General features: G+C 48.2%; 1 protein-coding gene across 1 annotated transcript in view; it reads left to right on the forward strand.

Annotated features, from left to right (window-relative positions):
• Positions 1-26,300, forward strand: part of LOC135254811 (lipopolysaccharide-responsive and beige-like anchor protein) — a 208,477-nt gene that overhangs the window by 146,471 nt on the left and 35,706 nt on the right. The window contains 6 exon segments of the mRNA XM_064335333.1: positions 6,656-6,773; positions 7,063-7,165; positions 9,658-9,773; positions 10,328-10,440; positions 18,570-18,710; positions 20,572-20,691. Coding sequence (XP_064191403.1) covers positions 6,656-6,773; positions 7,063-7,165; positions 9,658-9,773; positions 10,328-10,440; positions 18,570-18,710; positions 20,572-20,691 — 711 coding nt within the window.

Raw genomic sequence — 26,300 nt, forward strand, 5'->3', positions numbered from 1 at the left:
TTCACTGTGTTTCACAGTCTGCGGGCCTGTCCCTTTTAACTGCTCGTCACATATATCACATTCTTTTCCTCTTGGACAGAACAGCATCCCACTTCCAATGCAGGGGCACATCACTATTCCAGCCTCATGGCTAATATCCCACAATTCCAGAGCTCTGGGAGGGAAAATGGAACTCCCTTTTCCTAGTGTGTATTACCGTGATCGCCGGGCGAACGGCAGTAATTGGCTCCAGAGTGTTGCGGGAGCGGGCGTCGCCGTGTTGAGGGTGCCGACGGGGGCGGCGGCGAAGCAGAACCCGGGCCTCAACCGGCCCGGAGCTCGTTAAGCGGCAAGGCTCATTTGCTGATGAGGCGCGGCGTTTTGGGAACCCGGGCGGGGGGTCTGTCGGTCCCCGCCGCTTCGAGGGGAGGACGGGGAGACGGTCGTTCCCCGCGGATTGTTCGGAGACGCCTCTCGCACCCGTCCGTTTTCAACAGCTGCCTCCGTTACTCCTGAGCGAGCCGGCCGCTCGGGGAGCTCCGCCCCCTGCCGGTTCGGAGCGTCAGTTTCCCCCTCCGCCTCGCGCCGCCCCTCGACCTCACGCGCTGAAGTGTTGAGTGGCGCTGCTGACAGATGCCTCTCCCTCGCTGGAGGAGAGCAACTCTCTCTGCGTCCTCCTTAGTCTACACACCCTGCTATCAGCCCCCAAATCATAGATCTCAACAGCGGGGAAACTAAATCAAGAATAAACAAATAAAAATCCAAAAACTTATCGAAACTTATGAAAAAAAACTCCAAATGGTATTGAATTTTCAGGGCTTTTTCAGCTTTCCTGGACAGGACAGTGTCGAGAGGCAGGAAGAACGGGGAGCGAGAGAGAGGAAGAGACATTCGGACAAAGGTCATACGACCGGATGTGGTCAGTGCCCTACTGGCTAGGGCACGAGACACCCCAAGCGGTTTTGAATTTGCAAATAAACCAACAGGATCTATAGAAGTTTGTACATGTTCTAGAGTTATATCATGAATACAGGATGGAATAGTTGACTTGCATTCAGTGCTTTAGTGATGTTACAAATGCAGTCAGTGGTCTACAGCTGGTGATAGCCAGGTCTGGCTCTACTGTTCATTTAGCTTGGGTGGAGCTAAATGAACTATGTTATGTTCGCTTAGACTGTAATTCTGCTCAGTGAATACAGTGTAATGTAAACCGTCTGCGACTAAAATAAATGCTTTTATTGGCAGACTCTCTTGTAATGGGGGAAGCACTCGCTGTGGTGATAAAGACACAGGACAGGAGCTCTCCTGGCCTATTTCAGAGGAAGAGCCACAGCGGTACTGGTCCTTTACGTACATCAGTGCAGTCATACCCCCTGGGCCTACCACTCGTGTGTTTGGCATTACAGCGCACTCACCGTAGACGTTCGTCACGTGAGCGCTCAAGCACCTCATTATGGAGGCGCGAGCTCCTCGCGGTCATTAAATGCCATTACGTTCGGTTGTGTTTACCGCTGTCTGAGCAGAAAAAGGCGACGATAAAAATAAGATTGTGAGCAGTGACCATAATTATTACTTTGTTTTTTTACTTAAATTTGGAGAAGTTTGGAGTTTGGAGAAATGGAAAATGCTGTTACTCTGAGAATGTCCTGAATACTAGTGGTGATCTGTGAGCTGCCTATGCAGTGTCCTAGTAGAAAGAAAGCTTACTCATTTTAAACTGAATGGAATTGGATGTAATTGTGAATATTGGGGAGGGTGGGGTGAATTGTGCATATGTGTGTGTGTGTGTGTGTGTGGGTTTCAGGGATTCGGTTGGGGGGTGGGGGTGTGGTGGGGGTGTGTGTTTTGGGGCAGCAGTTGCGCGCAGATAAGTCCACAGGTTTGCGGTCTGAATTCTATCGAGTTTTCCAATATTGCTCGCGCCTCCCACCAGCTGATGTTGATTGATTAGCCCCTCTCCTACCGCTCATTAATTTCATCACCTTATCTTTCCCTCCACTTCATCGGACCCAAAAAAGTAATAATAAAAGCTCCATCCGTTATCCTTAGCCTCGCCCGCTCGTGCGGAAACGCTTAATAACAGGATACAAATTGAACTTCAATCACCTCATTTTCCTCGGGAGGCCGAGCGCATATTAAAGCGGGCCCGGAACAAGCCCGTCCACGCAGCCGGCCCGGCCCCTCTGCGCAGCGCGCCGCTAGCGGTGACATTTCAAATGAAGCGCTTTAACGTCTCCTCATCGCCTCCTTTTAGTCTGTCTGCTGCGCTCAAACACGGCGTCGCTGTTTCATTTTTTTTTTTTTCTTCCTTGTTTTTTCCCCCGGTCTTATCTGCCTGAACACACAGGGCCTGCACGTCTGCTCAATGAGGAAAACGGGTTCAGTTCTCACTCCTTTCTTTTCTTTTTTTGGGACGTGCACAACTGGAATAGTTTGATGCCCCCCCCGACCCCCAGCCCCTCTCCATTTTCAATTAAATTTTGTTGGGTGGTGTCTCGCCCGGTGTGGTTTGGAGAGGTGTCTCTCTGCCGTGGGGGGGCTGACAGTGCGGGCCCTTGGCTGGAGGGAGTGTGCCTTCAGCTGGCCGTCCTCTGACAGAGACAAATGACAGCACTCCAGGGCCACAATTGAGCCGAAACGGGCCAGCCGTGTGCTCCTCAATAACCACTCCTCGCCGATTGTTTGTTTGGCTCCATTTTCGGCTTTGAAACGGAGCCCGCAACGCCACTCTGCGCTCTGCTAAACCTGTGAAGTGAGAGCTGAGGCAAACTGAGCATGTGCACAGAGCAGAGTGAGAAATATATATATATATTTTTAATCTTATTGTGGCCACATATTTTATCATCTTTCTCCATATGCACATTGGCTAACGGTGCTTCATAAAGGCAATTCATGTGCAACTAATAAAACTAAATAAAACCATGATGGTATTTCTCACTGCCCTGCCGTTTTGGTTGTTGACAATCAAGGAATGGGGCTCTGTGTCTATTTATTTATGTATTTCTGATACTATTAAAAATAATTTTGGACATGTAATGCTGAAAAACGGACTCTTAAACTTTTATAAATTGCTGTTCACTGCTATTCATTCCAGTGTTTAAGTACAGGCAATATTACCCTGGGTATGGAACTAAATTTGTTCTTTTTTCACACGGCCACCACATCACCCCAAAATCACGCTGCCAGAACGAGTAAAAGAAGGCTCCACTGCTCCAGTTCCCCGGAGTTGTCCATGCCCATAAGACACTATTTGATTTTTCGTAAATTTCAACATTACAGCAGATCACTAATCATTTATTTGAATGAATGAGTACACACATTTTTTTCTCATCAACATTCATCAGGGGACAGACTGATGATAGCCTATAAAATAGGATAATTCATTGATGTCATTAATACTCCTAAGGACTTCTGTCTGCAGTGGCTCAGAACGAGTTGGAGATTCATACAGTGCTTGTAACGGGGAGAGGAGCAGGGCTTTGAATTTTCAAATAGTTGATGTTGAAAGCTGTAGAATGCTGGAATATCAAATTTGAACGAACAACCCTGGAGTCCCCTTTCAGCTCACCACAGAGGTGAAGACTAAGATAGTCGCCTAGACAGCATGCATCACTCTTTCAGTCTGGGTGTTACATATCTGCATGTGTTCAGTATTCGATGGCTTTGACCCTCTACTCCTCTACTGAAACTTCCCATACCGTCTCTTTACGGGGTCAAAGGCGTATTGATGAAGGCCAGCCTGTGTATCTCGGTTCGCCCCGCAGTCCGCACACGACTTAATCGGATTCCCAGTTCTCCACGTAGGTGAGCATTTCACGTTGACCTTCCGCATCTCACAGATCATCTCTGGCGGTGACGTGTAGACGTACCAGACGGTAAGGGCTGGTTCTGCCGTCATCTGTAATGCCGACACTGTGCCGTACATCGTTGCCGACCACTTTAGTCACCCTGGAGAAGGTAGCGGAGAATAACCAGCTGCCCCACCCCCACCCCGCCCAGCCAGCCGGTGTTATTTACCAGGCCAGAGCGCCGGACACGGCCATCCGGCACAAATATCGCGTCGCGCAGAACGCGTTGGCGCACCGTCAGAGACCTGACTGCTCGGGGAGCCGGCGGGGAGACTAAGCACCAGCGCTCGGCGGTGATTAATGAATCAGACTCCGCCCGCCAGCCCTCCGAACGTATCAATACTCCTCAGAACCGCCGTATATAAACTGCCGAAGCCGGGGGAAGAGGCTGTCAGCTGGAAATTGCATCGCTTTGCCGAGCGGCTCTCCGGGCGAAATCGAGAGGTCGAGAGGCCTTGTCATGTTCTCCTCAGTCTTTGTTGCCGGAATGAAATATGTGGCTCATCGCCGCGGTCTCTGAGCGAAAGTGCTACCCTGCTCCATTTCAGCCATTTTCTCACTGCTTTTAGAGAGCGGGGGAAGACGAGAGGCGCTGAATGTACAGATTTAATGTCATATTTGCTCTCAAAATTGTTTTTTGCTCAATGATTGGCTGCCTCGGTCATGTGGACTGTCTGACTTCTATTGACTACTACTAGATTGTTTTGTCTCTGCTTTTTCCAAGTGAGCTTCTTCAGTCATCAGTTCCCATAAACAATCAGCAGATTTTTAGATGCTATTTATAAATTACCCCAATGTGAATGTATTTTATTGCATTAACTAAATGTCATCTGATATGATATTTCATCTTTATCTAGTTTCTCTTGTAGCATTCAGACATCTATTATTAGATATTGATTGACATGAAACTACCAAAGATGAGTGTGGCAGTGTGTACAGTGACGCTCACTGTGAACGCTGTGCAGGGCTTCTGAATGTTCTTTTACTACGTGTTGTTCATTTGATGCACGTGGTGATTGCTTGTAACATTGTTGTAACATAATATTTATAATTGCGTCGTTCTCAGACCAGTACCACAGGACGCGATTGGCATGCGATAATAAGCTGTATGTACACTGCGTATTCACCATACTGTGCAACAGTTCAATAATCAATTAGTAAAATAACGGAATGTTTTAACAAATAATTGACCATAAACTTTGTATTTAAGTGAAATGATAAACAAACGTAAGAAGTAAATAAATAGTGGTGAATTTCGGTGAGGAAACTGCTGTGGTGGGGTGGTTGCCATGGCGACTGATTGACGGGAGGCCGGGGGCCTCCTGGTCCTGGTCTCTGTCAGCGTGGAGGAGGAGGAGGAGAAGGAGGACGCTCAGAGCTTGTGCGGCGCTGCGGACGGGCAGATTCCCCCTCTAATCCACGTTTAATTAAACTCCAGAGACTTTGAAGTGAATCTGCCGCGCGGGCGGACCCCACCCCGGGAGAGACGCGCGGCCCTGGCGAGCCCGGTCCCAGCTGCTCCCTCTCCGCGCTCACCTGCCTTAATGAGCGCTTTAAAGGGCTCGCGGCGGCGCTAGCTCCTTATTACAATATTTTTGATTAATGCCGTTCCTCGACCGCGAAGACGGGAGGGCCGAAGCGGTCCTCCCTCTCTGTTTGTCCCCGAACACGCTCGGTAATTACTCTCTGAAACGGAGAGGAAAGCAGAAAAAGAAAAAAAAAGCGCACGGAAACAAAGAGATCCGTTCGGGGCGCCGGAGACGGGATTAGCGCCGATCGCGCGGGCAGGCCCCCGAGCATCTGCGTCTGTCACCCCGGCCTGACGGCCTTTGTGACAAGTTACTCTGACAACCGTTGGCTCCATAGAGAGATTAGACCCGAGTTCATCTGCGGCCTTTTTTTTGTTTAGCGTTAGCTGACAAAATGATACTTAGCCCCTAACAGAAGAAGCCCTTTGCTTTCAGAATGGCTGAATATCAGATTAATGGAGGCTTCGGCGTCGGGGGGAGACTCCTGTTTGCGCGGCTTTGCGGCGAGCGCTGGCCTGCATTAGGAGGACTTTTCTCCAGCCGCCGAGGATTGGCCTCTCTGAGAAATGGGTCTGAGCCTCGGAAAGCGGTTACATTCTGATGCATTATTAATGGTTCAGGAGCGGTTTGCGCCGGCGTGGTGTTATCTGTGGACTGTTAACCGCAGGCGTGTCGCTGGTCTTCCGTTAATGGCGCTAACGCGGATTGTTTGTTTTACATGCTGGGCTTCATACGCTGTTCTGGTTGGCAGATGTTTCCATTGTGTTTTGATTCGTTCTTCCTCTGCAGTGTGTACTTGTTTCATCGGAATGAATTTACTACTAGGCTACTTATAACACCAACAGCTTAATAATAATAATAATAATAATAATAATAATATTTGTTTTATTGTTGTTGTTTATTTTGAGCAAACAATGTTTGTAGTCCAAAGTGCATTCAGTAAAACAAATAAGAACAAAATGGTATCCGATTATCCCACCAGCTACATAAAAGAGAGGGATTTTATAATGTGAAGGAGTGTAACAGTTTTTTCCTTGACAACAGTACCGATCAGTTCGCAGTTAACTAAACGTTGCCCTCCGTCGTCCCCACCCACACACTTAGGCCCACTGAATGGGCCTCATTCTCTCGTTAGAAAAATCATTTTTTCATCGGCGCTGATCAATACTATACATTAATCCTTCCCCCGGCTGCGACGCTTCATCTGCGGCTGATTAATGGAGCGAGCTGCGCTCTCTCTCTCTCTCTCTCTCTCTCTCTCTCACACTCACTCACTCTGTGCTCTCCTCTCCTCTCCAGATTCTGGTGTACACCGAGGGGCTCCATGGGAAATGGCTCTTCAGCGAGATCCGGGCCGTCTTCTCCCGTCGCTACCTGCTCCAGAACACAGCCCTGGAAATATTCATGGCTAACAGGAGTAAGAGCTCACCATCATTCTTTTTTCTGTTAAACTCCTAACAGGAAATATCTTACTAATATCAATGTTTTAATGTTTTTCCCCCCATTCCACTTTAGATAACATTGTTTTCTATAGGAGCACACCTGTTTGTAGTACTCAGTAGTCTGTATTGTTGTTGACTGGCCCTGCTTTGCGTTGCGTTTTGTTTTGTGCAGTTATATCTCGAATTTGCTGTGTTCTTTTTGGGAAAGTGAAGCCTGTTAGCTGCAGCTCTGATGTAACGTCATCTGGCATCACTTCTCTGCAGCTTCCATCATGTTTAACTTCCCCGACTCGGCCACCGTCAAGAAGGTCGTGCACCGCCTGCCCCGTGTCGGCGTGGGAACCAACTTTGGGCTGCCACAAACCAGGTAACCCTTCAGTTGCTTCTCCCAGTCCAGGTAACACACTGTTGAGACTCCTCCCTGTCCAGCCACTCCACCCAATTCAGATAACGTTCCACAACTTTGAAACCCCTCCCAGTCAAGATAACATACCTTTAAGACTCCTTTCAGTTCAACCACTCCACCCAATTCAGATGATGAACCACAACTTTAAATGTCCTCCCACTCCTGGTAATCCCTTTGACATTCCTCCCAGGCCAGATAGCCTCCTAGACTCGTCCAAGTGCATGTAACCCAGTACACACTCTCATCACAGCAGTCGTGCCAGATTTTAATTTAACTCTCATCAGGAGTACATTCTGGAATACTTAATAGGATGGAGTGGCCTGTCACTCACACGCGTGTGTCAGGGTCACTCTGCTAACTCCACACTGAGTGCTGACGGGTGAGTCACACGCTTTCTCTGCTCGCGACGAGCAGAATTCAGCTTGTTTATTTCTCTCGCTGGAGACGAATGGCCGGGCGGCTGAACTGCCGTCGGCCGGGGGTTTGTTTGTTCTGGCCGCGGAGGTTCTCGCGCCGAATCTGTCCCTTCGCCGTGAACTCCAGCCCGTGTGTAGCGCCAAAGGAAAATAAAGATGTAGATTCAATTCCTGATAAATATCACGGTCTTTATGCACGTCGCTGCTGCCTGCAGCAACGATTGCTCTGACAGTTGTTTTGACTCGTGGATCTGGAAAGCCCTGGAGTTGCGTGTTACACGTGGTTCTCTTTCCTGGGTTGGAGTTACGCGGGGGAAGAGGCTGCCGGGGAATGCGTCTGTGGCACTTTCCTTTCTCATGGTGTCGGTGTCATTAATCACAGACCTGGCGGCACTCGGCACTGCGGTTTAACCGTCCACAGCTGCCCAGCCCGGCTTTACTCCCCAAAAGCAACTCTCCCGCAGTGTTGCTGTGTCTAGGCCCGACTAATACTCGCTCTGAAACAACACCCTCCCAATGTTGGTTTCTAAGCCCAGCTGGCTCTCCCATAGTGTTGGTGAGGCCCAACATCTCTCTCTCTCTCTCAAAAAAGACATTCCCACCGCGTTCTGTCAAAGGCTAACGTCTCCATTCTCTAAAACAACATTCATAGTGTTAGTGTATATTCCCAATGTCTCCAGTCTTAAGTCCAACACTCACAATGCTACAAACTGCCCGGCATCTCCCCTCTCGAATACAACGCTCCCACCGTGTTAATGTTTGTGTCCAACATCTCCTCTCAAAAACAACACTTCTCACTGTGTGGCAGGATCCTAGCCTATCCATCAGCTCCATGGTTCTGTGTTCCTTATGCTTTATTGCTTCTGCATTTCACTGTCTACATGTAGCACAGGAGTTGAGTGGAATAAAAGTAAATGTACCCAAAGGGAGGGGGCATCTCCTCAGTGGCCTAATGACTATAATCTTACACTCTGACAGTGATTAATTCCTTCATTTGCCATTGTTTTAATTGGATTACAGGTCATTTGTTTAAGGCCCAGCATATACCTCTCGCTGGCACAGCTAGAGTCCCTGCTTTGTCACACTGTACAGAGAAGGAACATTTCTGTTTTGCATTCTGTATATTTTCTTTTTTTATAATTAGGAGCGAAGCCAAAAGAAACGTGTATAATGCAAATAATAATTTATACTTTAGATGGGTTGCGTTGAGGAGGTATTACGCTGTATATTTTCCGTGCAACATTTTCTACCGTATAACACTTCTCTAATGGGTAATAAAATTCTTGAAATACAGCTTGGAATGGAATGAACATATTATGTATGGTGGAATGATGGGACTTTCATGTTAGATTTTGTACAGATATGAGGTGCTGGATTTGAATGCTGACATAGCTTCCTCTGAGACACCCTTCCTTCGGTTGTTGTGCATCTGAAATGATGCCTGTTTTGTTTGCTTTGATATGTATTTTTTGTCTTTTGCTATTATTGTACATTTTGTAAGTTCTGTTTTGAAATAGAGTATTTATTGTGCTTATATTCTTTCTGCAAATTAAAGTAGCATTTCACAACAGCGTGAATAATGAAAGCATTATACAATATGGTCTTGTGTAGAAACATTTTATTTACATTTGTTTAGATAGTGATTTATGTGCGGCTCCCAGGGAACAGTTTTTAGCTGTAGTGTTTTCTCAGCACTCCTAGTCAATTCAAACACTCAGTTCAGTGCTGTTTACAAGAGCCCATTTGTTTAACATCCTGATAAACCTGTGTGACCCTAGTTCTGTGTGATCCAGACTCTATGTGATCCAGGTCCTGTGTAATCTAGGTCCTGTGTGATCCAGACTCTGTGTGATCCAGATTCTGTGTAATCCAGGTCGTGTGATATTCAGATTCTGTGTAATCCAGGTCCTGTGATATTCAGATTATGCGTAATCCAGGTCCTGTGTAGTCTGCGTTTTGCGTGACGCGGGCCATGTGTGATGCAGTCCTTGCGTGTAAACGTGTACACCCTGGGCTCACTGGTGCTTGTCTCCCCAGGCGCATCTCTCTGGCCAGCCCCCGGCAGCTGTACAAGGCCTCCAGCGTGACCCAGCGCTGGCAGCGACGCGAGATCTCCAACTTCGAGTACCTCATCTTCCTCAACACCATCTCCGGTACGCCATAGCTTCATCCTGTTTGTGAGGTCACAAGCGTTTCAGGAGGAACATACACTGTCAGAATGTCCAGTGTTGATATCGCAGGAAATGTCTCCAATTTTTATTCCAAGTTCCAAATGCTGTCCCCCAGCCTTTTCAAGATCTGTGACAATTACCTCTAAATAAAAGCTAGGCTCAGTATTGTTAAACCTTATTGCAGGGCTGCCCCACCCTGTTCCTGGAGACCTGCTGTCCTGTAGGTTTTTTTCTCCAACCCTAATGAGGCACACTTTGTTCAACTGCTAGAGATCTAGTTGCGATGTTAATTAGTAAAACTAGGTGTACCTAATTAGGGTTGAAATGAAAACCTATAGGACAGTAGATCTCCAGGAACAAGGTTGGGCAGTTCTGCATTATTGTCTATCACTCCACAGTGCTAAAAATAGAGGAGTCTAGCTGCACTTGTAGTATTCTCCATGATGACGGTGATCGCGATGGCGAAGATGACGCTGACAGCATTGAAGTAGATTCAGTACTCGGACTAACCCCACCCTCCATTATATTTCTCCCAGGCCGGACATACAACGATTTGAGCCAGTACCCCGTCTTCCCCTGGGTCATCGCCAATTACGACACCAACATCCTGGACCTGACCATGCCCAGCACCTACAGGGACCTGTCCAAGGTAAACTCCCAGAGGCCCGACGGGGTCCTGCCCACTCCACGGCCCCGACGGGGCCTGGTGCTGACAGATAGATGGACAGACAGACAGATGGAGGTGACAGGCCTAAGGGCCACACGTACTCAAGTCAGCCTTAATTGAGCGCACTTTTCAGAGAGCAGAACTGGAATGAGGAAATGGATAGGGACAGAGCGAGAGACTGTTCGCTGCCCCTCCAGGTGAGCAGAACGAGCTCAGCTGCACATCCCAGGTCATTACTGTTTAGGTTCCACTCGCTTCGTGTAGTAATGGTAGCGCAGGACTTTGGCAGCTCTTTACTAATAAAATGGCCGCCCGGTTAAGAACACAAAAATAAATAATGATGAGAACGTGTCAGCCAGCCCAGCTTGGCTCCATTTACCTGCAGACTAGAAAGTGTCTAACACAGCATCAGTCCTGGCCTTGAACACACTGAAGATCTTTGCCTCCGGCCCTTCAAGAGATAACCTGGAATGCTGTTCCAAACATTGACAACTCTTTAGAAAAAATACTTCCCAATAACAATGCAGAATTTACCTTTAGCTAATTATCACCTATGCGCTCCATCAGTTGCTTGTGGTGTTGTTGTTGAAGTCTCCCTGGTTAAACTGTTAGTTTCCTCTCATAGTACCGGGCTTGGCTGTGGCAGGTGTTCAGAGTGGTCCAGGGACCAGGCCTTTGTTGCGAGGCAGAATGACTTAGATATTATAAATGACACTTACAGTTTTGTCTCCCCTCTGTTGAAGAGAACTTTCAAATCTAATGTAGCTTCTGGAAATTTATTCAAGGGCGTACCCAAGTACAATACAGTCTCAATGGGTGTTAAGTAGCATGAAACCGCTGTTACTAACCTGAACCCCATGTAATTAAGAAAAAGGGAGGATGGTAGGAACATTGGTGTTGAGCATGTGGTCAGTCTAGAGTATCTGTGGTTAGGTGGTGAGCGTTGCTGTGTGGGGGGTGGGCCTTAGTGGGTGAGTGAGGATGACAAGGTTATCTCACACCAGTATATCAATATGAGCTTGGGAGCCGGGGTCACAGTACGCTAAGGTAAACAGTGATGTGTAATGGGTGCTGTGAGCTTCTTCCTGTTTGATGCCGGCGCAAAGATACTTGCTCTCATCTCACGAGTACAGTGAAAGCGTTCAACCCTACATTCTTAGCGGGGGAAGAGGGGCCGCACTCGTCTAAATTACTTGGGGAGTGATCATTTATGCGTTATAAAGCGTGGTATTATCTTTTGCATAATAATGGCGGCATCATTCTTGTTCTCATCTCGCAATTAGAGAATAACGCACCGGGGAGCACTTTCCTGCCTTTCTAATGGCCAAAAGCTCTTCCTGCTAAAGATGCGGCAATAAAGTGATATCCGTGCGCCTTTTTTACACTGGTCTTTATTGATGGAAATGCAGGAGCTGGATGTGTGCCACTGTGTAAAGCGGTTGAATACAAAGAGGGCTCCTTTTAACAAATGATTAAGTGTCATGAGGCTAACAGACATCTTTATTATGTTGTACACCATCATGTAAAATGTCTCGTCTGACTGTGTGCGGACGCTTATTTTGTTGTTGTCGACCCCAAATGAACCGATAAGTTCCCTTTCTCTTATGCTCATAGTCGAACATTGAGGATAAATAGATTTAAACTGTATAGTACTTGTGTGTTCAGTCAGTGGAAGGTGTAGGAATGGGTACCTGCCCCTCAGTAGGGACAGCACAGCCTGTTTAAGAAGCACTGAAGCGCGAGTGCATCATCACACTGTCCGCAGCCATAAACCCCTGAGCCTTACGGCGGCACTCCGGTCGAAACGCCTAAAATCGCGGGCCGACCGCGTCCCCGAGGACCCGCTTAACGACCCTCACGCTGAGACGGGACGTGCTGACACTCGCGCGTACGGAGGGGCGAGAGGGACAGGGACAGCCCGGTCTGCACCGTTTATTCGCTACGTCTCAATCTGCCGTTTTTTTTTTGGCCCTAATTGGGCAGTCTGCGGCTCGGTAGTTAGCGCCGTAGGTTATTGGCAAGGGAGTGTGGTTTTGAGTTCCAGCTGGGTACTCTCACGCTTGTGCCTTTGAGCAAAGCGCTTTAACACTTTTGCTCCAATTTAAAAAATTCAACTGTGAAAGTGAAATGTTTTCACGAGTGCATTGTTATTGTTAACCTTAAGCATCCTTCAGCCCTTTGGTGTGAAGAGCGCTATATAAATATAAAACTGATTGATTGATTGGTAGAAATGTGCAAGAATAACCAGAATAACCATGGCCAAGCAGGTAAACAGTGTAATTTGCCCTATTAGTCAGTATTCATACATTAGCATGTTTGTAATTACTGCGGTTTGATGGTGATACTGGATCAGATGTTCTTTGGCTGGTGCTATTAGTCAAACGTGTTGGGAGTGATTCTCTTTGTTTCGCGTCGTGAGGCACGCTAGGTCAGTATTGAAGGGAGGAATGCAAAGGCAGCGAGCAGCCTTCACAGGAGAGAGGCTGCGGGCAGGGTCGGCATTCACAGTTAATTTAGGAGCCTGTTTATCACCTCACAGCCCTGATTAGTGGGAGTGTAATTGCGATCGCCACCTCTTTAATCAGCGGGGCTGATTGTGATCTCCTCCCGTCATCCTACAGAGAAGGGCCAGTGCTCTCTTTCTCTCTCTCTCTCTCTCTCTCTCTCTCTTCCCCTCTCCTTCCTCTCTTGTGCTCTCTCTCTGTCTCTCTATTTTACTCTCCCTTTCTCTACACCTTTCCTCACCCTCTTTCTCTCTTTCTAGCCCTCTATCCCCTCTCTATTTTTGTCTAATTTTTGCTCTCACTCTTACTCTTTTTCTGTATCTCTCATACTTTCTTGCTCTTCCCTGCTCTCTCTTTCTCTCCCCATCTCCGTCTCTCCCGACCCCTCCAATAGCAAAAAAACTGAGGCCCTCTTATTTAGAGAGGTGTTGTTTAACACTTACACACCTTCATCTTTGAGTTTAAAGATATACAATGTAGAATTTGGCAGCCCTTTGTAGACTCAGCAGAAAACAGGCCAACTCTGCATCGCTTTTCATCCTTGCCGAACTTCAGCTGAGGCCACCGAAGGAAAGCAATTCCAAGGTCGACTCTAGTTTTTGAATGAGCCCTGTCAGCTTGTCTTTTTGCTTCGCTGTATCTAGGCTTCTTAGCATCCTCCATTGCAGCAGGTAACTAGCAACAAACACTTCGCTGGAATCTGATCTCGAACCATGGGGTCTGTAGCCACACCCACTCCTCCCCACACAGAAAAGAGCGTCACGCCCAGAAACATCCCAAACACATTTTTAGAATAACAAATACAGGTAAAAGGTGCACAAATTTGGCTAAAGGATGTAAAGACTGAGATTGCCAGTGCATAGATATGCCTTAGCTTAGTTATTTTATAATATTTTCAGATACAAAATCCTGCATATTATACTTTTAATTAGGAAGGTTAAATGGTGTAAACGCATCTGTCGCCCTGGGTGGGTAAAAACGACCTCTGTAGCTGTAATGATCCATCGTCATTTTTTCCGCCTTGACGCGGATGCTGGTGAGTTCAAGTCCCCCGCTTTATTCATCCTCAGAAGCGCGTTTATACGAGCCTCGGGCGTTCCGGGGCTGTGCTGTGTGCGGTTACACCGCCGTGCGTAGCGTCTTACTCCCACAGAGCGTAAAGGCAGTGTCGCGGGTGTGTTTAAAACGCTCCCTTTACAGAGTCAGTTCCTGAAATAACCATCAGCCCTGCACAGGGGGCCGGCATCCGAAGGGTCGAGGATTACCCTTAAGGCAAGATGATGGAAAGAGTGCGGGCCTGCTGCAAAATGGCGGGATAAATCATACGCCGAGGCCGTAAAAATGCCCGCAGAAAACAAAAAGAGACGCCTGTGTCCACGGACACTGGATACCTGCAAGGCACACAGTAGAGACGTGCTGGAAAAAACCTCCTCCCCTGGAATTCAGGACAGTGTGGGCAGACCCGTTACAATATATAGTGGATTTTGATAGGTTTGTGAAATAATGTTGTTTCAGTTTTCCTTTCCTATTTCACAACTATCTATTATTTTTATTGTATTAATGTTTATCAAAACTTGCTGACGTGTCCTTCGTGCCTAAGAGTATGTACAGATGTAGTGTATCTACAGTTGACATACAGGTCTCTGTAGTGCACTTATTTACACATTCGTGCATATATTAAGTGCTTATGGGATCTTTCAATATTTTTCTCAAAATTAGTGAATAGCAGGACACACAGTACTTACTGTATTACATCTCTATTTGGCCCTGTTAAACAGGCACTTTCTCTCAGTCGGGGCCACTCTACTCCAGGCTGTAGCCATTCGGCACTATCACCTGTATTGTTGTACCAGTAGAGCCAGTAGAGAAAGATCTGCCCCCCTCTCTCCTCTCCTCCCGCTCTGTTTGTCTGGGCCTGCGTTCGCCAGGCAGGCAGGAATGCAGCACCAGCCCCGGCTCTGCATTCTGACAGCTTCAGCTCTGTGCTCAGTCAAGCTGCTACACCCCAGGGAGGAGAGGGAGAGAGAGATGCCGGGCGACTCTACACTTTACTAACCCCCCCCGTCCCCGTCCCCACCCCCACCCACTCCACCCTCCGTTCTTTCAGGAGCCGGCCAATCTCAGCAATCTTTACTACATCTGTTATATTCGCACAGTTGACACGGGGTAATATCTGTGTATGACCACTGAAGCGTTGCAGAGCCGCTCGGTTCGTAAAGGGCATTTTTGGCCGGCCGCGCGCGCTACAATTCGCGCTCTCCCCCCCCCCCCCATTTTCTTTTTTTCCCCCCTCCCTTAATCCTCCCTCTCTTCTCTCATGCATGCCATTCCCGGCCCGCTTTGATAGAAACAGGCCATGTGAGACCGATGACATTGAGCAGCCGAAATTGCCGCGAACACGGTGTCACAAACTGTCACCCCGCGATATAGCATCGCTGTACAAATTTATGTTCCTTGTTGAAGTTATTATATTACCCCCCCCCATCCCCCCCACCCTTCGGCTATCTTATCATAAACTCTAACCTCTCCGTGACATGAAATTCACGCCGAGATAACACTGTAGTCAAGATAAGGGGGAGAGCCGGCGTTGGGGAAGAGTGGCAAAAATCTGCCGTCGAATTGCCGTTTGTTTCTCTGTTCTTTTTTTTCTTTTCTTCTTTTCTTTTTAAAAAAAAAACGGGTCATTTGGATGGGTGAGGGAAGCCGATGATTGAAAGAAGTGTTGACCCCGTAAATATTTGGGCTCGCTTTTGAAATGTTGCTAAAATAACGCGGGGTACTGAGTGGTTCCAGCGGTCGGGCGGCGCGGATCGCAGACGTTATTAATGGCGTATTGATTTCAAGATGTGTCCCACGCGCTCCCCCCCTTTTCCGCGCCGTCTAAATGGAGCTCTAAGTGTAAACAGTCCCGCTAAAACCCAGACCCCTCCTGCTCCGCGGAGTCGTGTCAGAAAAGAACGTAAGCACGTTAAATCATTAAGGGAATCGAGCGCTGACGTTTCCCTTGTTATTTGAATGGGTGTCGTAAGAGCTGTTAAAACGCCGCTTTTTTTTCATCGGAATTCTGTTGTCCTGTCCGTTTTGTGCGCTGATGGTTCGTTTGATGCGCTGTTTGCTGCATGCGATTAGAAAATCGCTTTGTCGCGGCGTTTATGATGTGTGATACACGGCGCGACGCACGGAGGGGACCGGGCTGTCTTGTTAAATGTAAATACTTCGCTGTTTCCGGAAGCCTGGCTGCGAAGCAGATCTGTCTCTGCTTCTGTGACTGGGCAGATGTGCGAGTGTGGCAGATGTGTGATTTTGACTGCGTGTTAGATCTGGGGCTGTGGTCGTGTGGCAGATCTGTGATCGTGTGGCAGATCTGTGATTGATGGTGTATCTGCGACTGGCTGTTTGTTTTCAAGTTTTATTTTATCTGTAAATATAAAGTGTATGTATTCACATAAACTGTCGGGCATGAAAAGTAATTAAGTGAATTATATATCTGTTATTATTTTTAGTGAATTTTTTTTGAACCTGTATTTAACCCAGCAGGTCAATTAAGAACAGATTTGTATTTACAATGACAGCCTGGTAAAACACCTTTTGAGGTGGGAAAGGGTTGGGGATTAGAATAAAAGCCCATGTTGTACATAAGAAATTTTAGAATGTGCATAGGGGAGATTTTCAGAGGTATAACAGATTGTGTACTGTACCAATATTCTACTGTATATTGTACCAAGATACTGTATACTGTACTCCTGGAAAGTCACAACCTGTGGGATTGGTTTCTTTTGAACTTTGTCACCTTCCACCCCTCCCCCCTTCCCCCCATAACAGTTAATTCATAACAGTGGTACAACATCTTAAATAGCTTGGATTTTCTCCATACTTTCTTCCCCAGCTAATTTAAGCACACAGCTCTGGGGAAAAATTAAAAGACCACCCCATATTTTGAAGAAGAAGCGTAAGTCCTCCACCAAAATTGATTGTTGGACCCTTCCTAAGCTAAGACATTGTTATATGAGTCATTTATTTCTGGGTATAAACTTGTTTAGTTTGCAATATTCACTGTATAACAACAGTGCATTTTTAGTATTTTGGCTGGTTGTCATTTTTTGTGAATATATGTTCTGAATGAAAGTATTTTTGATTGGAATTAAAATAAAATGTGGTTAACAGTTCATGAAAGAATATGAAGTTATTTTACGTAGACACATACCCATAAACAGTGAAACTGAAAATTTGACGTGGTCTCTTAATGTTTTCCAGAGCTTTATATCTCCTCATGTATCTGAGCAGTGATCTTGGGCATATGAACCTGCATTGCATCCATATTATATGAACCCAGTACAGTATGGCCACTTGATCATAGGGCAGGCGGGGACAGGCCTGACCTGCAGGTCTGCTGTAGGAGGGCCTGTTCCATCCTGGCCATTATGCCATCTGTTTAACACGGAAGAGAGAGGACATGTTGTCTGCTCTCTGGATTTCCATTCCCCCCTCTCTTTCCCTCTTCTTCTTTCTCTATATTTCCCTTTCTCTCTTTCCCTCTCTCACTCTTTCTCACTCCTTTGCACTCTCACTCTCTCTCTCACTCTCTTTCTCCCTTTCTCTCACTCTCTCTCTTTCCCTTTCTCTCCCTCTCCCTCTCTCTCTCTCTGTCTCCCCCCCTTTCCTTCTTTTAACGAGGTAGACATTATTACAGCGATAAATCAGGCCGGGTTGTGTAATGTATAATTCAGAGTGTGTATCCCCGCTGTAGCAGCTCTGTAAGCCGACCGTGTGTCACTGTCACTGCCTCGCTGCAGGGCCTGCGCTCCCCCCCCCACCTCCCCCCCCCCACTCCCTCCCCCTTCGGTGAGCTCACGGGAGCAGCGCCGGGTGCGGGGGCAAGCATCGACACCCCCCTCCCCCACACGTTCACCAGCCCCACCCCTCTGAGAATCGATACCCGGGCTGTCTCCCGGACAACCCGCCCCCCGACATGGCCGCGATATGAAAGGGATGGAATCGATCCAAATCAGGTCGCCCCCCTTCAAAAGGCCATCTCTCTGCTGCCTCCGGTGCCCCGCGGGACAGCCCGGTCATTGGAGGAGTCATAAAAATTGAACCGGATTAAAGCGATTTCTATAAATGAGAGTATAAATAAGAGCAGGGATCCATGGGCTATTGATTCCTGGAGACCAGTGGACAATGAGAGCAATTGATTTGTTTTTTGTTATTTATACATTTCTTTTTGCAACAAAGAGGGCGATTAGCCTGTTTAGGAGACACCAGTGTATTAGATATGAATAAAAAAAACGGCCTCCCAGCCCTGCCATTGATATACTCCTCTTTTCATCTGTGGGCCTTTGTTTGTTTGTTTGAAGGGTGGTTAAATGAGCTGGGGGCCTGTTCTCTTCCCCTGTATATGAAATCTGTGCTGCATAATTAAATATTAATTGTGTATCAGAGGTTTAGTGTCTGCTCCGCAGTGCTGCTTGGCATGTGGGATATCTTTGAGTCCTGGGGTTTGAGATACAGACTGGTGCTTTACTGTGAGTGAGCCGTTACTCTGTAGTTTGACTGTGTGTAATGTGTTCTCCCGTTCTCTCGTTCTCCCCCCCCCCCACCACCCCGCAGCCCATCGGCGCTCTCAACCCCAAGCGGGCGGCGGCTTTTTCCGAGCGCTTCGAGTCCTGGGAGGACGAGCAGGTGCCCAAGTTCCACTACAGCACCCACTACTCCACCGCCGGACACACCCTCACCTGGCTGCAGAGAATCGTAAGCAAGAGCGCGACACCCCTGCGTGCACGCACACAATCACACACGTGCACACCCACACATATGCAAACTCACGTACATGCACATGCACACACACACACACACACACACATACACACACCCTCACACCCTCGCGTGACAGCAGAGAACCGTAAGCAAGAGTGCAACCCTCCTGCATGCTCACGCACACACACACACACAACCTGCTCCTTGTCCACACAGCACACCCCCACCCTTCTTCACACGCACACGGACGCGCTCGCACACACACACACACACACACTCACACTTAGTTTTATTGTGCTTTTTATCTAAAGGAACCATTTATTTAGGAAGTCAACAACCGTACAGCAACACAATTCATGTACGCAGTGCCGGATGCTCACGTGCCGGCGTCTTCACTTTCAGAACAGACACTGTCTTTGACCCACTTTATTTGTTCCTGCTGTCACTTCCTGTACAACAGTTAATAATTTCTAATGACTGCAGAGAAGATGCATATCTGGCATCCTGTGAAAAACTTTGCTGGTCATTCATCACGCTGTTTGTGCTGGAGGACGCCGCGGCTGATTGTTGTTTATAATTGGACGTTTGCGCACCCCGAGGCAGGTTGATTTATGCCCGGTTGAAATGTAGGCCTTATCTGCATACTAACGTATGCGCGCCGCGTTTATTATTTCCTCTCTGCTTCGCGCGTCTCGACCTCTGCGTTTCCACGGCAGCGGAGAGAGGCAGCTTATTAACCCAGTACAAATGTCGTGTCAAGTACCCACTGTTCTACCTTTCCTTTCAGCGTTCTTACTGTTCCACAGAAATATATGCTTTTGACTCCAATTCCACTCTGCCTTGATTGCATGTTGGGAAATGTAGTTCACTATATAATGGTCCCTAAGTCTACAAATCCTTATCGTTTTTATCAATGTCACACACTTATTGTCTGACATGTAACCGTTTCTCACCGAAGTGAAAAATCAGTCGGCTATAGGCCAGAATTTGAATATTAAATGGCCCCTTTGGTACACTTTGCACTGAGTCCTTGACATGAGATGCTCACTTGTGATGCGGGCATATTAGCACTGTAGTCCTAGATCTGCTTTAGGTGTTTGAGGGCTTTCCTAATAGCCCTGATAGACTTGAACACGTGTTGTTGGTGATGCTAGCGCAGCGTACTATGCGGGATGGCGGTTCTTACTCCCAAGGTCATTTCCTAGCGCGCTAACGCCGCGGCAGCATCAGGAAGCGGCGCGGCCTCCCCGTTGGGCACGGATTGATCCGACGGCATCATTAGCGGGCTTATGCTTAATCCACTCTAACGAGGGCCGATGGCTCAGCCGAGCGTCGCGCCGCCGCGCGGGAGTCGGTCTGGGAGAGGAGCTTGATCAGAGATAACAGGCGGCGCGGAAGCCCCCTCGTAATGAGCTCCCAACACCCCGCTTCTTTTCAGCCGCGCGCGGGTCCTGTGAGGCTAATTACCTCAGCCCCGCCGGGGGAGTCATTGTTTCCAAAAGACAGCCATTGATTCCCCGAAAACAAGATTTAGCGCGATTACCAGTGAACAAACAGGGTAGCGCACTCGCGCTAGCTACAGCTCCTTTCTACAACTCCCGGCTTTTGACATTTCCTCTGCTTCCTGTGATTCTCAATGGGCTGAATTCAAGCCTGTGTTGAAGCCAAATGGCTGTAGGGCTAAGAAAAAAAGAATTAAAAATAATGAGCACCTGCACGTGTGTCGAAGGTGATGAATTGCCATTATTACAACTTTGGTGAGGCCAAAATGTCGACCCCTTCCCCTCTCACTCCTCACTCTCCCTTTCTCGCTCCTTCCTTCTTAACCCTCCCCCTCTCTTTTGGTCATTTCCAGGAGCCTTTCACAACCTTTTTACTCAACTTCAACGAAGGCCAGTTTGACCACCCCGACCAAACCTTCTCTTCAGTATCCAAAGCCTGGAGGAGCTGCCAGAGGAACGCTTCTGATGTGAAGGTGAGCTCCTCATGTACTGTGAGCTGCTTATGTACTGTGAGCTCCTCGTGTACTGTGAGCTGCTTATTCGCTGTGAGCAGCTTGTGTACTGTGAGCTGCTTATTCACTGTGAGCAGCTTGTGTACTGTGAGCTGCTTATTCACTGTGAGCAGCTTGTGTACTGTGAGTTGCTTGTGTACTGTGAGCTGCTTATTCACTGTGAGCAGCTTGTGTACTGTGAGCTGCTTATTCACTGTGAGCAGCTTGTGTACTGTGAGCTGCTTGTTTACTGTGAGCAGCTTGTGTACTGTGAGCTGCTTATTCACTGTGAGCTGCTTGTGTACTGTGAGCTGCTTATTCACTGTGAGCTGCTTGTGTACTGTGAGCTGCTTATTCACTGTGAGCTGCTTGTGTACTGTGAGCTGCTTATTCACTGTGAGCTGCTTGTGTACTGTGAGCTGCTTGTGTACTGTGAGCTGCTTATTCACTGTGAGCAGCTAGTGTACTGTGAGCTGATTATTTACTGTGAGCTGCTCGTTTACTGTGAGCTGCTTATTCACTGTGAGCAGCTTGTGTACTGTGAGCTGCTTGTGTACTGCAATTACATTTCATTACAATACTTTCAACATTTAGTCGATGCGCTTATCCAGTGTGACTCAAATGAGATTTTTTATATATGATCCATTTATGCAGCTGGATATTCACTGAAGCACTAAAGGCTAAGAACCTTGCTCAAGGGTACAATGGCTGTGCCCCAGTTAGGAATCAAACCCACAGGTTGGGAGTTACAAGCACAGTTCCCTAACCATTACACTCCACTGCCACCTGTTAAAGTCACATCCTTTTCTCCCATTCTCTGACCCATTCTCTGTGAATAGATCTGACTTCTCTAAATAAATATGAAAAATAGCCTGCGCTGGAAGTCAGCCAGTGAGTGTGCTCTTCTGACCTCTTTGGGAAGTTCATCCTGCCACCGTGGGGCCAGTGCAGGCAGGCTGGGGGGAGAGCGCTAGTCACCTCAAGGTTGACTTAGCCCCATGCGACAGCTAAAAAATACATCGTATACATGCTTCCTCCGTGACTGGGAAAAATGTCCCTCGCCTTTGTCCGCATGCAGCGAAATATCTACATTTTAACAGATGTATTCATGTCCCCCAGTCAATTCAAGCTTTATCCCCCTGTCCTGAAAACAAACTAGCTGCTATCGGTAGTTTAAAAACTGCAAAGTTTTATTTAATGAAATCGACGAATAAATTAAACTTATGCACATTGTACACAATGCACACACACTGCGTACAAAAAGATGCACATACGCACACACCCAAAACTATGTACACATACCAACTATATATCCCTTTTACAAGTATGCAAGAATGCATGCACACATACTTGTACACGCATAGTGACATAGAACAAGTGTGGAAGAGTCTCTAAGTGCACTGTGTGCATGCATTCTCTTACATTGTACTCACACAGGTTTTGGTAGGAGTCATACCTCTAGAATGGCATTTAGATGTTAGTTTTTGGGTAGTTTGTTCACAGTTCCACAGATAACGTAGGTGTTCGGTCTTACTAAACACACAGTCTGCAGCACACCTGACCCGTCAAGCGAGAGCAAAAGGATACGTCTGTATGGACTTCCTCAGTGACTGGGAAAAGCGTAATTTGCTTCATCCACCGTGCGTCAGTCAACCAAGCTGTGCAATAAGAATGAAGTCTGTCTCGCTCTCGGTTTCTTAGGAGAGGAAATCTAACAGGTGTCCTCTCCCTGGCTGTATAGATACTGCCTATCGTCCCGTCCGTAAAAAAAATAAGATTAAATAGAAAAAGTTGAAGCACATGTCTGGTCAGATCCAATGCTTGTCACACTGCCGTGAAAGCTGGAGGATTTGCGATCAAAGCGGCCGACTAATCCAGATTTTCCCTCCGTGGGTCTGGACCGTAACCTCCCGCTGAACCTTCGCGGAAGCACCCGGGTTCGGGCCGGTCGGCCGCGCCCGCAGCGGGCCGACGCCGGGGCCCTTTACCCTGCTTCAAAGGCCCCCGAGCCCCACCTTCGCCAGTGTCACGGCCATCTTAAAACGGTCACTGTACGGCGCCGCGGTTACGTTGTCGGGTTTGATTTGGGCTGGTAGTATCCATGTCGGCCTGTTGCTGATTGGTCTAGTAAAAAGAGGGAAACATGTGGCTTACATTACAGGTAAGACCTGAGTGCACATCGCAGCATGTGGGCGGTGTGGGGTCGTATCTTCATCACACCAGGCGACGAGGGTACAACGAGGCTCAAAAATAAGAATTTTCCTTTCGTATTTGTGGTGTCGCTTTCTCATACCGCTACCTCAGATGGCTGTAAACGGTCAAAATCCGCCACTTACAAATTCAGGGGGGAGAGAAAGTGACGGATCAATTTGGTGTGGAATTTGCTAAACTTTACTAAACATTTTCTTCTCAAATGAGCAGTTGTTTTGCACAATCCTCCAGCTTTCCTAAGAGCAGGACAAAAAGGAGTGTTTAAAGAAAGAAGGAAGAAAAAAAAAGAGAAAAGCCCCGGCAGTTTGTATCGGAGTGAAAGAAGCGATTAGGGGTTAATGCCTCCTTGATCCAGCCTGTCTCTGGCTTGGCCCCTCCGGCCTGACCCTGCCCCCAATCCGCCGACCCCTGCTCTGGCCGGCGGCGAGCTGAAACACGGGGGCCCCTGGACGTGCCCCCCACCCCCAAATCCCGGGGAGGCCGGGGGGCGCCTGTGCGCTGACCCGTGGCGGGACAGGATTTCGGATCACGGCCGCTGGCCTCTGACATCCCGGCGAGGGGGCCACTCTGCCCCCCCCCCCAACCAAAGCTGCCCCCTCCTCCCCTCCTTGGCCTGTTAAACAGCACCCTGCCCACCCTGCTCCTCAGCCAGGAGGAGACGCACTCTCCCCAGCTCCTCTCTCCCCCCGGCCTCCACTGCTAACGCTAAGCTAACCGCTAACGCTTGTTTTACACTCCCTGTTTCAACCAAGGGGGAGGGAAAGGGAGGCAGGGGAGGCGCTCCTGTGTTTGTTTGCGTTTATAATTGTCAGCTTTCTTTTCCGCGCACGGGGTCACTATGCTTTTCACTTTTCATTTTTCTCCAGGCCAGCCAGTCAAACTGCCGATTGTAGGTTCCTGAGGGGGGGGGAGGGGGTTACGGTGTTAATTAAACAATGAGCACCCCTGTGCAGGGAAGAGAGTTTGTGTAACTTCAGCTTTTGAGTCTCAGGACTCTGTTAAACACCGCAGAGTGGAACTGGGTGAGGTCCGAGCTGAAGTGAACATTAGGAGGGAAAGGGCGGATTTTTAAACGCGGTGGCGCCGTGTCATCCCCCCTCAGTTTTAGCGCTGCTAGCGGAGCGCGGGCCGTGTCCCTGTGACCCTCGTCCCGGACGGCGCCCCGCCCAGCCCCGCCCCGTCCTGCCTTTCGTCGCGGGACAGAGTGCTTTCGAGGTGTTGAGTGGAGAGGCTCGCCGCTTCGCCCCGAGAGCCCAAACAAGTGTGGCGAGCCCCTCGCCCCCGATGCCCTGTCTGTCAGCGGGCCTGTCCCGCGGGGAGACGGCTCGCGGCCGCAGTTTACCGATCCCCCTGACCTCCCCCCCGGCCCCCGCGGGACCCTTATCTCCCCTCTCCTCCACCACCAGGAGCCGGCGCGCTTTCAAGCAGCGCTGCCCCCCCGCTCCCAACATTCGCCTCCCTGATTCTGTCGCCTTGACGGTGGGGGCTGGGAGGAGGGGAGGGGGTGCGGTTGGTTGGAGATAAACTTCACCGTGCTCCTTCCTTTGTCTCGTCTGTCGATACGGCCGTCGTGGTTTAATCCCTGTCTCCATGGCTGTCGTGTCAGCTTGGCCTACTTGTACCCCCACACTGGATTTTACATTACATTTATTTGAGAGACACTTTTATTCAAACGACGTAGAAGAGTGCATACCAAAGGTCATTGGAACAACTACAAAACGCAGATCTGATTAAAAAAAAGAAATTTTGTGTTTCATCCGGTCCACTCCTCTATGGGTCTATCTTTGGCTGTCTGTCTGTCTGTCGGCACACAGCCCAGCCAGCACACAGCGCAGTCAGCACTCACACTCTCAATTTACACTCGGTGTGTGGAGGGTGCTGCAGCTAGTACTGCATCCTCTGTACAGCACAACGCTCTCCACCCTGCCTTAGCCTCTATAGCACAGCCACTGCATTTTGTTCTTCTGTCACGTTTACACCCTTACAGAACTGGAATATGAAAAAATTGAAATCTGAAATCAAACACATCGTCCATTACAGCGCTTCACAATGTATGAGCACGTACATAAATTATCGGCGCATCCAGACGTTGCAGTACATAGCCGTGTTTTTCAAAAACACCGCCGTGAAATATATTTATCATGTTGAACAGACCACATTTCCACGTTATGTCGCAGTATATTCCATTTCAATTACCGGCTTGTAGGTAGCATGTCAAAGAGAATTCTGTGTGTACACTCGAGCTTCACAGACCTTCCTGCTGGCTGTTCCAGTAGAACATGCCGGCATTCGGTTGTTGATGTTAGAGCTGAGGTGGGGCCCAGCACTTTTCAAAGCACAGAGAATGTAGCCTTGGTAGCCTCAACATGCTACCATGGTTCCTATTCACATCTGAGGTGTATATATGGCTTTGCTTACTGTAACAGCATATTGAAATATATATTTTTTCCATAAGCAGTCCTGTGTACCCAGACAGTAGTGAGCTCTGATGGTTTCTCCCGCCTGTGTTCACCATGATGCCAGGCCCTTTTCTGTGTTTATGCCAGAGCGATGATGTATTTAAATCTGTTATGGTTTTATAGGTCTTTCCATGCAGCATGTACCGTCTACCTGTGTATTATGCTGTGGGTGATTTAATATAGACAGGGAGCGCTGGTATAGGGGCAATGCAATATGGATTGCATTACGCACTGGATTACATGTTTACCAGGTTTGCCCACACGCATGCATGCACATCACACAGACAGACGCACTCCACATGCACGTGCGTGCACACACACAGACACACACACACACACACACACACACACAGACACACACACAGACACACACACACACACACACACACACACACACACACAGACACACACACACACACACACACACACACACACAGACACACAGACACACACACACACACACACACACACACACACACACACACACACACACACACACACACACACACACACACACACACACACACACACACACACACACACACACACACACACACACACACATATTTTTAAAGCTGTGTAATATATTTGGGCTCAGGAGGTTTTTGGCTGGTCAGCTGCTCTTACTTGGTAAAAACAGCATCTGAGGGAATGTTAGAATTTCCATTTCCTGTTTCCACATTAGTCTTTGCCCTGATCTCTAAACTAGCGGAGGAGTTCAGAAATGCCAGTTCGGCGCATACGCCGTAGCGTTTTGATTGCTTTTATCAGGGTGACATTTCTCAGCGCGTGGCAGCGGAGGAGCTTGAAATGTAATTTCCATGAGTAATGGTACGTTTCAAGCAGGGCCTGCGTTTCTCCAGCGCAGGGAGAAGGGCAGGAGATTAAGGCGCGTTCTCCCCCCTCTCCTCTCCGATATCT

The sequence above is a fragment of the Anguilla rostrata genome, chromosome 5 (genome assembly GCF_018555375.3).
Source record: "Anguilla rostrata isolate EN2019 chromosome 5, ASM1855537v3, whole genome shotgun sequence".
Classification (NCBI taxonomy): domain Eukaryota; kingdom Metazoa; phylum Chordata; class Actinopteri; order Anguilliformes; family Anguillidae; genus Anguilla; species Anguilla rostrata.